The sequence below is a fragment of the Sinocyclocheilus grahami genome, unplaced genomic scaffold (genome assembly GCF_001515645.1).
Source record: "Sinocyclocheilus grahami isolate Dianchi unplaced genomic scaffold, SAMN03320097.WGS_v1.1 scaffold80.1, whole genome shotgun sequence".
Taxonomy (NCBI): domain Eukaryota; kingdom Metazoa; phylum Chordata; class Actinopteri; order Cypriniformes; family Cyprinidae; genus Sinocyclocheilus; species Sinocyclocheilus grahami.
Window position 1 is genome coordinate 1,474,164 of NW_015505259.1, and position 16,141 is coordinate 1,490,304.

The following is a 16,141-nucleotide window of genomic DNA, read 5'->3' on the forward strand; positions in this document are numbered from 1 at the left end:
TGTCATGTCATGATTATGTAGGTGTCATGTCATGATTATGAAGGTGTCATGTCAGTCTTATGCACACCCCTTCAAGTAAAGTGTAACCCAAATACTTTATTTTCTATGAGTGTAGGCACACGGGCAGCACCGTTCGGCGTCTGTCTACGGCGCCCAGCTATGTCGTGTTATATTTGTAAGAATTGTTCTAGACATGCCAAAAATTTGAATCTACAGCACAGCAGCTCTTCTTCTTCGTTTTCTCTGATGCACTAACTCTGCAGCAGCACTTCTTCTTTGTCGTCTCGTCTGATGCACTCACTCAACCAAGAGTTCTAACCACAACCTTGCCCCTCCCCACCCCCCAACCATTCAAATTTCTGTAGGTTGGAATTATTTGTAATGATATTCCAATGAGCCACTTTGTGATATCACAAAGCCTGGAAAACAAACGCTGTAGTCCAAACGAGCCGTTCGTTGTAGTTCTTGAAAAGGGATTTAAAAAAAACTAAATATCTCCCTTTGGAGTGGACTTTGAGATTTGTAACTTTCTAGATCTTTTTTATGCCCAAACATACACACTACACACACTGACTAAAATTAAAAAAGTGAAAAGGCATAATAGGACACCTTTAATATACTTTCTTAATTCAGGTTTACCATGAAGCCCTGGCACTTTGTGTTCTGCATTGCGAAGCTGTGAAATTCTTTTGTGTGAAGAACAGGCCAACAATTTAAGTGATTATTTATAGAAAATCTTCCTCTCTGCTCTGCCTGTTCAGTTTACAATACACCCACAAATTTTCCATTCATGTGGAAATGCATCACACTCATCACCATAAGGGAAAAGGAGGAGTAAAAACTGCATAATTGGTCCTCGTCTGCATTGTTGTTGTGCCAAATTTGAATATATATATATATATGCAAACAAATGAAGGGAGCAAAGATTCAGAGGTCTGGAATAGGTGAAGTAGGTTGAATGAGTAACTGCCTAGGTAACTTATTTTTGTTATTTTTGTTGTGTTTGTTTTTAACAATTACAAAAATGAGTTTCTAGGTGAATTTTAGAATCTAAATTAATTTATTTAGTCATTTATTTTGGTATATGTTTTTATGTTATTTGTAAAAGGTTTTATGTATTTTACTAAAAATAACAGAACCATGTAGTACAAAAACAAATGGTATGTATAATTATATATATTTTTACAATTAAGCTATTACAGACTTTTTTATTTAAATTTTTTTAAATATTAGCTCATATAGAGTCACGTGGGATCACCGAAGAAGATGGCAGCATAGTTGTATAGCTCTGTAGGCCCCCCAATATTTTCAATTTATCCGAGCATATTCACTCCACATTTTTATTACAAAATTTTTTATTATTAATCCCTGGTGAGCATAAATATTTGTGGAATAAAAAGGTGCTTTAGATAGCAGATGTCAACCTCCACATCTAAGTATTTTAAGGGGATTTCGACGAGCCGCATGACAATGAGACAGACCTCGCTGCCACATGAGTCGCCGTCACCCCAGCAGAAAGAACAAGATTCAAAGATGGAAAACGTATTATCCGAAATAAGTAAAATTAACTCTAATGGGTGGCGACAGATGTGTCATCAATCAAAGAGGTTGTCACCGATCTCAAAAACTCGGTGAATGCAATCCAAGAAAGGTTGGACAAAGCGGAGGGCCGCATCTCCAACATGGATGTCAGATGTCACCTCGAAGCTCGTTGGTTATGACGAACGGCACGATAAACGCCTGGAATTTATGTGGAATCGAATTGAAGATTTAGAAAACAGGAGCCGCCGCAACAACGTGAGGATGATCGATCTGAAAGAGGGGCTGGAGGCAGGTTGAATGATCAAGTGCGTGTATAAAATCCTATCGGAGGGACTGGGAATTGATCCGGATGGAGCGTTTGAGATTGAGAGGGCGCATCGTGCTTTCACTCCTATGCCCGATGCTGATCGATCACCAAGAATAGTTCTGATTAAGTTTCTGCTTTCATCAGCCAGGGAGAAAGTACTACAAGCGGCCAGAGAAAAAGGAATGATCGAATGGGATGGATGTAGGATTTCCTTCTTCACCGACATATCAAGAGAGCTGGCCAGAAGACGAAGGGAATTCACTGCGTCACGGAGGATGCTGAGAAGTGTCAATGTCAAATACACACTGTCATATCCAGCCTCACTCCGTGTGGGACATGTATTTTATTCATCATTTACGAGCAAACAAAATGGGGTAATGATCCTAATAAATAAGAGGCTTACTTTTTTAATGTTAACGGAAGCTAAAGATGATGCTGGCAGGATTATATGTACAGAAACTCTAATTAATAGAGTTAAAGTGATATTATGCAATGTACTGTATATGCCGATATAAGGCATCTTATTAATAAGATAAACAAGATTCTTGGGGACATAGAGGGACAAATAATTTTGGCAGGGGACTTAAATCAGGTCATGGATGGGGTTTTGGATAAGAGTATATATCAAGGACCTTCTATACCAAGGGATAGGGCTGCCCTTCATATGCTAACAGAGGATATCAGATTGACTGATATATGGCGCCTGATCAATCCAATGGAAAGAGAGTATACTTTTTTTTCTCATTGCCATAAATCTCACTCTAGGATAGTTTTTTTTTGGTTTCAAATTCTATTATAGATCAAGTTGTAGATTGTAAAATTGGAGCTATAGTGTTATCAGACCATGCAACGGTAGAATTGGATATAGCTCTAAACACAGAAGTTGGTAGAAAGGGAAGGTGGCGTTTAAATACTGCATTATTACAAGATGAATGTTTTGGCACATTGTTGGCTGATGATCTGACCTCTTTCTTTAAATTGAATATTGGAAGCACTGATAGATTGGCGTCTGTATGTGAGGCCTCAAAGGCATATATTAGAGGGAAATTTATGGCCAGCATAAACCAGCAAAAGGACTAGCATAAACCAGCAAAGGACCAGCTTAAACCAGCAAAGGACCAGTTTAAACCAGCAAAGGATCAGCTTAAGCCAGCATCCCAGCGTCAAAACATACCTAACAGGCATATGCTGGCTTTTTCAACAGGGCAAGCAGCAAGAAAGAAAAAGGACGGAAGAGATTTGGTTAAGAAATTGGAAACAACTATTTGTATAATGGAGAAGGAGTTGGCTAGACTTTACTCTAATGATTTATATCAGGATATTTGTAAATACAAATTTCAGTTACATGATATATACAATAAAAAAGCTGAGTATGCATTATTTAGACTATGAACTAGGTTTTACGAAGGAGGTGAAAAAGCTCCTTTCCAGACAATTAAAACAACAAAACGCTGCTAACATTATTCCAGCCATTAAGAAAGGGAATACTATAGTCTCACTGACAAAAGAAATAATTTAGGTTTTTCAGAACTTCTATAAACAATTATATACATCTTCAGGTAGTTCGGATGAAGGAAAACTGAAAAAAAAAAAAAACTAATATAAAGATGCCTAAATTAGATGTCTTGCAGAGTCTCTAGATGTTCCCATTACACAAGAAAAGGTCAGAGCTGCAATAACCTTCGATGGCAAATCATCGGGGGCAGACGGGCTTCCGTCAGAATACTACAAAAAGTATGTCTATGCAGAGGCGTTTGAAGCTGAAGTGTTACCTAGTACTTTTATGAAAGCATTGATAACACTGATACTTAAAAAGGATAGGGATTTAACGGATCTTGCTAATTTTAGACCAGTAAGCCTTATTAATGTGGACTGTAAGGTGTTGGCAAAAATTTCGGCTTCACGGCTGGCGAAGGTTCTACCAGGTATAATTCACAAGGACCAAGTGGGCTTCATCAAGGGAAGGTCATCAGCCGATAATGTGAGAAGGCTAATTCATTCAGCTGATGTGGCTAAACGCTTCAGAGAACACCCCGATCACAGCTATATCTTTAGTCCAGTCGAATTTCGGGTTTGGTCATATTTTTAGGACATTGGTTAGTTTATTATATAAAAATCCTAGAGCAGCAGTGATGACAAATGGCATGACTTCCCCATTTTTTACTATTTCAAGGGGCACTCGTCAGGGATGCCCATTGTCCCCGTTATTATTCACAATAGTTTTAGAGCCTTTGGCCATTATGATTAGGGCAGACCCAAACATTATGGGAGTAAGGGGGGTAGGGGAAGGGATGGAACACAAATTAGTGCTATATGCAGATGATATTTTATTGTTATCTCGTGACCCACTCAAATATTTAAATCCATTAATGAGAATTATTCAGTTATATTCAAATGTGTCAGGATACAAAATAAACTGGGAGAAATCTGAGGTTATGCCAATATCTAGAACATGTCATGCCCATACAGTGACCCAATTTGGCTTTAAATGGATTCCAAAGGTTATGAAGTACCTTGGGGTTAAACTAACTCAGAATTTGGAAGATAAAATTATGTTGAATTATGACCCACTGCTGTCAAAGATGAAAAAAAATAATGTGGACAAATGGGAACAGCTGAAACTTTCTCTATGGGGTTAAGTGAATGTTGTCAAAATGGTTATTGCTCCACAGTTCAATTATAGTCGTGTTTTGGAAACAATGGCATCTTAAAGGGGTAACAGTAATTTGTCGATCTATATGAAAATGGAATATTTCTGTCATATTCTGAATTGGTGGAAAAATATAATATTGTGGGCCAAGGAAACTTTTGGAAATATCTGCAGATCAGACACTGTGTTAAGAACAAATTCAATGCAAGTGATAACCCTGTGTATGCCTATCTCAAGTTACCATGTGAAACTCAAACTGCTTCTATGTGTTACAAATCAATGCTTAATGTAACTGCGGATACTTGTAATAACCTGAAAACAATATGGCAGAAGGATTTGGGGATTAATATTCATGATGATGACTGGCTGGATATCTTATCTAATGTGGGTAAGAACATAAGGGAAGCTAGGGGAAAATTCATTCATTACAAAATAGTACATAGGTACTATTATACACCATCTAGACTTTACAGGATGAGGATAGCTGGAAATAATCTCTGTTGGAAATGTAAGAAGAAGAGGGCACTTATTTACATATGATTTGGGAATGTTCTTTAGTTCAGCCATTCTGGCGTAAAATTCTGAGAATATTTGAAGAGTGGTTGGGCTTTAATTTACCTGTGGAACCACAATTATGCCTTCTTGGAGATGAATCAGCTGTAGCTAATATAGCAAAAAATGCTTTTACCCTTATTAAGATTGGTTGTATAACAGCTGCCAGGATGACCTTGCGCAATTGGAAATGCCCCAAAACCCCTGATTTGAAAGATTGGATTGATGGGATGATTGAAATTGCATCGTATGAGTGCATGTTGGGGAGACTGCAGAGTGAGGGAGAAATTTTTAAAAAATGGGATCATTTTTGGCAGCATATAAAAATGGTGTGATTGATGAGCAGGACTCCTTAACAACTGTTAAATTTCCATGTGCTTTTGTTTTATTACATTGATGGTGACTAGTGGCTGAATATGTAATTGATTGGAAAGGTGAATATTGAATACTGTGGTGATGTACTAAGTTTTTACTGTTGAACAATAAAAAAATATTAGCTCATATACAGTTGTGTGAATGAATAAATGAATAAATTGATTTCCCCAAGGGACAAAGGGGGCCTTGGATTACCAGATGTGAGGATGTATAATTTCTCTTTTGAAATGGCCAAACTGGCTAAACATTGGCGTGAGACAGACTCCGAGTTGGACTGAATCAAAATAGAACAGAAACTTGCCTCACCATTTCATGGGATGATGGGATGATTGAAATTGCATCATATGAGTGCATGTTGGGGAGACTGCAGAGTGAGGGAGAAATGAAAAAAAAAATGGGATCATTTTTGGCAGCATATAAAAATGGTGTGATTGATGAGCAGGACTCCTTAACAACTGTTAAATGTCCATGTGCTTTTGTTTTATTACATTGATGGTGACTAGTGGCTGAATATGTAATTGATTGGAAAGGTGAATATTGAATACTGTGGTGATGTACTAAGTTTTGACTGTTGAACAATAAAAAAATATTAGCTCATTTACATTTGTGCTCAAAATTATTCATAGCCTTGGTAAATATGATCAAAGAAGGCTGTGAAAATTAATCTGTATCATCAATCCTTTAGATATTTTATTTTAAAAATGTACTTAAATCTAACCTTTCATTGGAAAATAAGAATTTAAAATTGGAGAGAAATCTCATTATGAAATAAATGTTTTTCTCTAATACAAATTGGTCACAATTAATCATACCCTTTTATCCAATACTTTTTGCAACCTCCTTTTGCCAAGAGAACAGCTCTGAGTCTTCACCTATAATGCCTAAAGAGTTTAGAGAACATCTGACAGGAGATCAGAGACCATTCCTTCATACAGAATCTCTCCAGACCCTTCAGAGTTCCAGCTGCATGTTGATGCTTCTCTTCAGTTCACCACACTCATTTTCTATAGGGTTCAGCTCAGGGAACTGGGTTGGCCAGGGCAGAAGCTTGGTTTTGTTCTCAGTGACCCATATTTGTTTTGATTTTGATGTTTGTTTGTGGATCGTTGTCCTGTTGGAAGATCCAACCATGGCCCATTATAAGATTTCTAGCATGGACAGTCAGTTTAAAAATGTTTATCCATTGGTATTTTATAGAATCCATTATGCCATCTATCTGAACAAGATATCCAGGATCTCCGGCAGAAAAATAGGCCCTCAGCATTAAAGATCCAGCAGTATATTTCATTGTACACATGGGGTACTTTTTTATCCCTGTGTGCACCAAACCCATCTTGAGTGTTTGCTGCTAAAAAGCTAATTTTTTTAGTTTCACCTGACCATTGAACCCAGTCCCGTTTAAAGTTCCAGTCGTGTCTAGCAAATAAATATGCTGGAGTTTGTTTTTGAATGAGAGCGTTTTATTTTCTAGTTTTTTATTTTTAGATTTTTTTTTATTTTTTTATTTTTTTGAATGAAAGTTCAAGGGGATAAACAATGCAGATTTATTTCATATTTTCAATCATATTTACTGAATGATTTTGTTGAATATTTTTGAGCACAACTGTATATTAAATATTCTCATTTTTAAGTCACTTTGGAAAAAGGTTAATGTATGAATATAAATGATGTCCATGTTTTTTTTTCCCTTATGCAAAAATGTTACAAAGAGGGCATAACCAAAAAAGCACTGGTTGCGTGATACACAGGCAGTCCACTGGATTGCACATGTTTGTCTGGAAATCTAACCAAACAAAAAAAGTCTTGCATTTTTTTATTTCTGATCTATCACCTTGGTTTTAAAATGTAAATGTATTCCAATTTGTTACTATAACTTACAGTACCTCACCCTTTATAAATGAGAAAAGCCTTGATGAAATTTTGCACAGCTCTTTTTAGGTTGTTTCTTACAGGTATAAAATTAATGCATCATTCCTAGTTTTTTAAAAAGGTTTTGAAGTGGACCTTGTTCTGCTCTTTGGGACTAAAAAAGATTGTCAGCAAAAAAACGAATATTTTTATATAGACTTGCTCTTTATGTCCTTTGTTTCTCTCAATCTCCATCTAGCAGATACAGTTATGCTAGAACCTTGTAACAATTTATATTGCAGTGCCTTTGTAGTGGCAACATGAGCACTGTAAAATAGAAGGTGACCAACTTTTCTATATGGTACTGTTTAGATTTATGGTTAAATTATTAATTTGTCTTAATTTATATGTAACTAGTGTTTGGATATTTTACACATGTACTCTGACCACTGTTTCTTTTTAATTTATTTATTAATTTTAATTTTTTTGTGATACAATCCTTTGTCTCAGTCTCTCAACTTTGTCTCTTGGCAGCTGTGTGCCTGGTGCTGGGCTGTTTGATTTTCCCAGATGGCTGGGATGCAGAGGTCATCCGGGATATGTGCGGAGAGGAGACAGGAAAGTACACACTGGGAAATTGTTCAGTGCGCTGGACTTACATACTGGCCATCATCGGCATCCTAGATGCTCTCATCCTGTCCTTTCTTGCTTTTGTCCTTGGAAACCGCCAGAACGACTTTATGCACGATGAAATCAAGGCTGAAAATAAAGGTGAGAGGTGGCCTACAGATTTTTACTCAGTTAATTCACTGGTTATTGTTTGATATGACAAAACAGTCGCAGTGTTGCTGTGGATTTTTTTTGGGATGCCATCATTTTGTTAGCTTTGTTTTGGTGACTGATATGATGTGTAAGTACGCTTGAGTGACTGGGGATATTTACACTTGGCCATCATAACTAATCAGTCATGAAAAGACCAAGTGTAAGTGTCTTCCAAGACACATTCAAGATGCACTGCAATCCAATCTTCAGGATGTATTTCAGACGCAACTCTTTCAAATGGAAAAGCATCTGCTTGTTCATGCAACATATGCAAGTTTACTCCTTCCAACTGGGAGTATGTCGGCATAAGGAAGATTGGTAGCCCTATAATCCACACGAGTAAGCAATGACGGGTGAGACGGATGTAGCAACCGCAAAACTCAGACATTAACTGCCATATGGACAGAAGAGAGTCTTATTTTTACAACGGAAATGAACTACTTTTAGCTTCATTAGCACAGGAAGGGGCTGTTTTGTGGCCACACATTTAGGTAGTCAAACATTAATAGAAAAAGCTCAATTGCAAAGCATTCCGAACAATCAAAAATGCATGAAGTGGCCAGTTGTAAATACCACTCTGGTGAGTGCATACAGATGTATACAGTATGCTTATATCTTAAATCAGACTTTTTGACAGCATTTCCACATTTCCTCATCCTGTGAATGCTTTTGCAACAATCAATAATTGGCAAGAAAAAAAGAGAGAAATCTGAAGAAAAAACACCCCCAATTCCTTTATAGCATTCCAAATCAACTGGGGAAGTTGTCATGGTTACATGTCAGATTCCAGGAAGATAAGAGGATCTGCTGCTTTCTCCCCAGCAGCTTGGCACTCCACCGCTGTCATGGCACATACATGTTCTCCATAAACCTTGCTCTCTGCTAATTAATTTGGAAAGAAGGTACATAAGCGATGACGACAGGAAGAAGAAAAATGTGCGAGTTTGTGTGCACAGCATCTGTGATATCTGGGGCATAGGTTCTGAAAAATCAATACAAACCTTGTGGGAGGTTGCCAAACCTCCCCCACCTTCCGTGTGTTCTCTCTGCCTTAAATCCATTCTACTGTACTCCACCATTTTATTTGACCCCCCCAAAATAAAGCTTTCATTAAATCTCATTCATTAAAACTTATTCTTTGACATGTTCCACTACATGCATTGTGTTGGTCTAATGTTAGAAAGACTCTTCCTGGGCTTTAAGACTATGCACACTTACAGTATATAAGGTGTATTAAAGTGAGATCCAGCTGTGAACATACCATTAACACCATGACAAGAGTAAGACATACCCATGGTGCAGGACACAGAATCGTAACATTACCCAGTAGCCAGTGGAAATTAGATGAACACCGTATGTACAATTGGATATTACAAATATTAGCCTACAGCTTTCAAAGCAAGTAACTGTGTGTCATTGGAAATTCAGTATATACAGGAATGGCAATGTATTTATTTTTATTTTGTGTTTTCAGAATGGAGAGCAGTCTATTGATGTGTGATAGAGATGTGGACTGTGCACCTGAGAGCTGTGTTGCTTGATGTAATCTATGGTTGTCCGCCACTGATCATATGAGGATAATTCTTATAATGAAATATAAGGCATTTTTGAGCAAGTGTGCTGGCTATATGGAGCCAGAATATATGCAGTGAATTAATCTGAAATGGAGCAAGCAAGTACAAAATGGAATGGATTGACAAACAAACTTCCATTTTCCACTGGCTTTGCATCAAATGTTGTGGAAATGCATCCTATATTGTCTTGACCATTGTAGGTCTGCTTTGATGGGCTCAGAAAAATGTTCCATAAAAAAAATCTGTATCACTGGTTTACTAAAGGTGAGTGCAGGAGTTCTAAACTCAGAACAAAACCACCAGCACTTGCATACAATTAACCAATATAACATCAGGACAATACAATAGATAGTGACAGTTATTTGGACTGCACATGATAATAAATAAACAGGATGGTTGATGGCACAGTTAGCATGACAAGAATGAGGAGCATGACAGCAAAATCAAGAACACAGAACCTAGTGCTGGACAAAATGCAATGACTACAAGCACTGATACATTGATACAGATTTCCACTGTCTTTGTATTCTTCTTTTTTTTGAAGGCTTTGGGGGAAAATCCAGTATTAAAACTGGTAAATAATGCAAACTCTTTACACAGCACACACCTTACTAAACAATCACTTCTATTCTGTCTTCACAGATTTGGCAGTATCCAGGGTAAGTCGTTCTGCTGCTGTGACTTTTGTGCTTGTGTGGTCATGTAAAGTTGTTGTGGCACAAACATTAGTCTTGCAGTATCTCCCGGGCTATATGTATTTTCTGTTGTCATGGTTAGCAATTAGCTTACTTTATAAAATCTGCATTTTTGCACACATATACTTATTTATGTCATTCATGGGTAGACATTAAAAACACAAAGCATAACAAGACATTTATTATTCAAAGCAGGTAAAAGACTGCATGAAAAAGTGCATGTGTCAAAAGCTATGTTGGCGAGCATGGAAGCAAATATCTGGCCTGCTATTTGTACTACACAAATATAGCTCCTTTTGAGCCTACCATGTGCAAGACAATTTATTACAAAACATTTTAAACTGAACTCTGATAAAAGAACTGCACAAATGTTTTCAATGCTAATCAAAGTAGGGTGTTTCTATAAAATAAATTTGGAGAAAGAGGCATTCAAAAAAACAACAACAACTATTCTATGTGCCTCGATATTAGGCATAGTTGGTACATCTGATTGTTGGTGTATACAGTCAAATGTGTATGAACAGCTGCAGTGTTATCAGAATGTAATTAACAGCAGTTTTCCTCCACAGCAACCTCTACGTGTAGGGTCATCTCTTCGAGTGGATGGAGTAAGCTCTTAACTTCAGTACAGTTTAACTTCACTGTATCTTATCACTCCCTGAAAAACTATGCATGCAATCATAGCATGTAGCTCTAATCTGATATTACCAAGGAGCTTCACACTTGGAATATTTTCTGATCCTGTCAGCTCTAATGCTAATGAAGTAATGGTGTTTAACACTCCCTTGTTGTGTCCTTTTGTGTGTAATTTCCTTGGCAGTGGCGTAACTATCTGCAGTTCAGGTAGAGTAGTCACGGTTGGGCTCACAACAACCAAGCCCTTTCGCATTGTTTTACATTCACATTCAATCCAACTCTGTTATTAGAAGGATCTGAAAAAAAGGTCAGATCAGTGGCATAGTCCTAAAAGCTTTACTACCATGCAGTCCCTTTAAGTCAACATTTAATACTAGGGGTATAAAGATTGAAAAAAAAAAAAACATAATATCCAGTGTTTACTTTCACTTGTATTTTCAATTGAAAATACATAGCATTTGTCACTGAAAAGAAAACTACTGGCCATGTACACACTACTCTTCTGAGTGCTTTTATCCACTTCTGTACAAAAAATTATAAATATAGTGACAACAGCATTTACAGAAAATCTGCATAGTGTGTACGAAGCCAAACTGAACAACTAATTTTACAGTTGTTTCTCTTCTTCAAATAGTCTACTGGATTTAATGAATCCTGTTAACTTCCCAAAAATGTTGAGATAATTTTTTTTATTTTGGGGGGGATTTTTTCCCCACCTTGTTACACTTATGGTTTTCCCAGTCAAAAATGACTGGCCTAAAACATAGCTAATAAATCTCATGTTATGCTGTACTATCACCAAATCTTGAATTCAATGTTTTTGTCAACTTGTTTTCTTTCAATTAGGACAGGTTTTGTATTTATTTTTGTAACATTGATTATAAGCCTCTTTGATCTTGGCATATGCACTTCAGTTTGTTAGTAAAATAACCATTATTTGTGGGTAATTTGTTAATGTTAAAATATGCCCTGTTTAACCAGGAAGTTTGTTTTGAAATTCATATTGATTGATTGATTACTACCAAACAAGAATGACCCTTGAATTGTTCTTGAAAGAGCTGCATGGTGCATACAAATTCCACTAAATGTATACTGAATTTTGACTTAATCACACATTTTGACTTAAGTCTATCTCTGTCCACTGTAGTTTTACTATAGAACATACATAAATATTTGCGAGGTTGGTAGTAACTGCTAATTATATATGAATGTAATAAAAAATACAAAGTGAGACATGCTTGATATATATAAAATAAGTGCAGTTTCTGTCCTGTCAACGGTTCAAGCCCACCTCATGTGAATTCTTAAGTATCTGTAAGAGTGTGCAATTTTATATGAATTTGCATGATCTTGTTTTTGTAGGGAAAACATCACTATGAGTGTTCTCCCCTAAACCTATGAGGGAGCAGATAACACCAAAATATTTAAATGAGATGACAATACAGTCATACGAATTTGCAGCCAGTTCACCAAATCATAAAATACTTAAACATTTCTGAAAAGTATGCCCCAGAGAATGGAAAGCATTGGGTTCATTTGGACGATCTTTTCACTCCGCATTGCATTTTGGGAAGGCGCCGCCATATTAGCAGGATAGGCTATCCGTTCCCATGGTTACTTCTCATTCTCTATAAGGATAAATGCTTATCTTTTGTTTTGTTTTTGCCTTTAAGTTAAACAACCATTCATTCTTCATTGTATCGTTTGCAGGAAAGAGAAGCTATTTTATCGCACTGCATTTCTCTCTTAGGTTTTGTAGAATTTGGTTTAGTGTTTACCCGATTAGCGTGAAAACAGTGTCGCCCGCTGGACGCTCGCTGCTGCTTCAGTCATCAGATGGTACATTATCCAAATTAAAGTGTGTGTTCAACAAGCTGACAGAAGTCGATCCATTTCTTTGTTGGAAACTTTTAAATGACCAAGTATAATTGTTGTCATTATAAATATTAATTTTTCCATGGCCACGGAGGAGAATCACAGATTGTGGGTCACATTCACGAACTTACTGTACTTTTTATATTTATTTCAACAAATGACAAGCAAATTAATCAAATCCCTAGGAGCTTGGGGAAAGTTTTGTAGAATTTTCAAATGCTGGTTTAATGTGCTACAGTGATGCTACAAGACATGCAGATGAGCCAGATTAACGAGACATGTTTAAATGTAAAGCGTTTTCCTCTCTTTAGAAAACGAATATAGAAAGCGCTTCTGGAACACAGCGATTTCTAAAGTTCATATTTTGGGCTCATCTGTTTTCCCACATATTTATTAGTAAGATGTGTGTACAGAATGTGGTCTTTAAATATCACTGTCTCAGTGCATTAAGCTCGTTCTTTATATGAGAGGGAAATGCTTAACGTGTAAATAAACGCGTTGCGTTCACATTTTGATCTTATATGCATATCTGCACATAGTATATGCTTTACAATTTTGTCTTCATCACTGTCTTGGTACATTAAGCCACTTTAAGCATTTTAGAAAGTCCCGTTCAAGTTCTGCTAATCCACAAGCCTAGTGAGAGTGAGAGTCGTGCTGGCAAAGAAGGTAATGTTAACTATTAAACCAACCAAATCAAAACTTTCAAAAACACACAGCAATGTGATTCTTTTATTGAGTGAGAGTCAGTGGGTTTAATCAGTGACATTAACAGATTTACTATTCGGCGTCTTCTCCGCGACCTCCTTCCCTTGGTGTTTTTACACATAGAAAAGGCAAAAAAATATATTGCATTGTCCAGTTTTCTCTCACAACGATGATCTGAGTTACTATTGCAATTATCGATGCAGTATGAATGACATACACTGGTGACATTTTTCACAATCACGACAAACAATCAAATACTGCCCTAAACTCAATAGCGGAAAGGCAGCGCTATCCTGCAAATATGGCGGATAAACAAAGCAGTTTCCCAGAACTCAACGCGGCGTTACGTCACATTCTCATTCTTTATTTCCTATATTTAAACTCATTTAACAAACATTAGAACAAACATTCAACATTAAACAGAAGTAATTCACGTGTAATTGTCCAGTCTCTGATTCTGTTTCCATCGTAACGGCGCTGGTTCTCGTGCCCGAGCTGGAGTCGTGTTCGGCGAGGAACTGCTAAGGGACCGCCCGCCCGGCGTTTCACTCTATAGCCGAAACATGCTGTGACTCCATAACCTGCCAATAAACAGCTCTGAGGACATGTTTTAACATCCAAACAAAGTATTATATTCTGTATCTTTATGAATACAATCTTTTATTTTATGCAAAGCATCAGGCTTTTCCATCACGCGAAAAGACCGCGACATTTGTTAAAGGTGATTCACACCGCGCGCCTATGTTGCTCTGCATAAATTTGAACGATATACAGCACAGTAACGATTTTATAGATAAAATAAAAGTTACACAAGCCTGTATTTTACCGAAAAATGCATCAATTCGATGGCGCTTAGAACTGCTCTCTCGTGAAGTGAAGACGCAAAATCCCCGCGATAAATAACTCAACCGCTGGGTTACGTCTGACCCTGGATCTGAGTAACGCTAAAACTACCCAGACATTGGGTTGTTACATTTGACTCAGGAGCTGGGTAACACAAAAACTACCCAAACACTGAAAAAATAACCCCCAAAAATGGGATTAATATATATGGGAATAACCCAGGATTTTTTTTTTACCTCTAAAATGTCATTTTATATTCGAAAAGCCTAATCGCACAAATTAAAGGTAGAAAGAAACAAAGCCATGGGATTGTTGCCAGGGTTTAATGGCGTAATTATTAATCAGTTGTAATTAATAATATTTGTGATCAAATAATTATTTACCCCAAGTTTCATTTAAAAATGCAGATAGTGGTGGGAATCCCATAAAATAGTTTTGCACTAATGCCTCGACATTCCTAGTTACGCCACTGAGTCCTACAATCCTCTCCTAATTAAAGCACAGCCTCATACTTCCAGCCTAAGTAATTATTGTAAACTCATTCTTGTATCTTTTGTTACAAATGTATACAGTATGTTACATATGTATGTTTTGTGCATTCAATAGTTCTTTGAATCACACCTACACACATTTTGGAAATGACTGTAAAATCAAATGTAGGAGAGTTTCTGCACAACATTTTAAAAATGAGGCCCCTGGTGTCCCACCAATCTGCACATTTTATATGTCTCTTATCTGATGTGCTCAGTTCAGTTCATGGAGCTCTCTCCTAATGAGCCGATGATGTGAATCATCTGTGTTAGATAAGGAAGACATACAGCATGCACAGAGCAGTGAATCCCCAGGACTTGAATTTGAAAACCACTACATTAAGAAGTCTTATAATAATGGTCGGGGGTGGAGGATTATTGTGCCACATGCATTTCTTTTTCCACATGGACTCCCAGCCTTGCAGACAATATGTCATCTGTGGAATCACCCATATCTGTCTTGTTTCACATGTCTTGGCATTCCTATTCGGTTACCTGTTGAGTGCTTTGTTGTAATGTTTTGTCGGTTCCTGAATTCTTCTGTTCTTTGACTATGTTTTTTCTTCGCCGAGATCGCGTTTGTTTGCTTGCATTGCTTCCTAGCAGATACCCATTGCCAGCTCTGTTTATCTGCCAGTGACTTTCTCTTTGTCTTTTTCTGGATAATTTTCCATTAAAGCCTGTGAACTGACCATCTGCTAGTGATTCCTCATTCAAACATGCCGTTACAATCTAGCCAGCATGGAATCATCTGAAGGTGATCAGCTCTGGGTCACCAAGGTGTACTTTTGGGAAAAACACAAGTCTCAACTTTCCCTAATCCAGCCCCTTAAGCTTGATCAGGGTAAACTTGGTTTAAGCCCTGTCTTCTCTGAAGCCCTGTCTTCTTTCTCATTAGATCTTGAACCCCCCACCACATATGCTGGTTATCCTAACAGATGCTGCTGTTTCTTCTCCCAGTGTTTGCAACTTTCCAACCCTCCAACTTTACATCCAACAAGGCAAAGCTCACTAACATCATTATGCAGGTTACTGCTGGGGAGTGGCTGTGTGAGAAATCTGCACCCCCTTGCTGTCAGATTTTGCTGAATTCTCCAAGGAGATGAAAAAGTATTATCGTTCAGTCTACAGCAGGGAAGCACATCTACTTTTTCACCTTCACCAGGGGAGTTGAATATGGGACT

General features: G+C 37.3%; 1 protein-coding gene across 3 annotated transcripts in view; it reads left to right on the forward strand.

Annotated features, from left to right (window-relative positions):
* The window catches only part of lhfpl4a (LHFPL tetraspan subfamily member 4a), a 43,158-nt gene that overhangs the window by 21,324 nt on the left and 5,693 nt on the right, over nucleotides 1–16,141 (forward strand). Inside the window, exons 2-4 of one of the 3 annotated variants that reach the window (XM_016273656.1) lie at nucleotides 7,809–8,045; nucleotides 10,313–10,329; nucleotides 10,935–10,973. In XM_016273656.1, coding sequence (XP_016129142.1) covers nucleotides 7,809–8,045; nucleotides 10,313–10,329; nucleotides 10,935–10,973 — 293 coding nt within the window. The remainder of the gene's footprint in view (nucleotides 1–7,808; nucleotides 8,046–10,312; nucleotides 10,330–10,934; nucleotides 10,974–16,141) is intronic. The other 2 variants (XM_016273657.1, XM_016273658.1) reach the window with 2 other exon arrangements.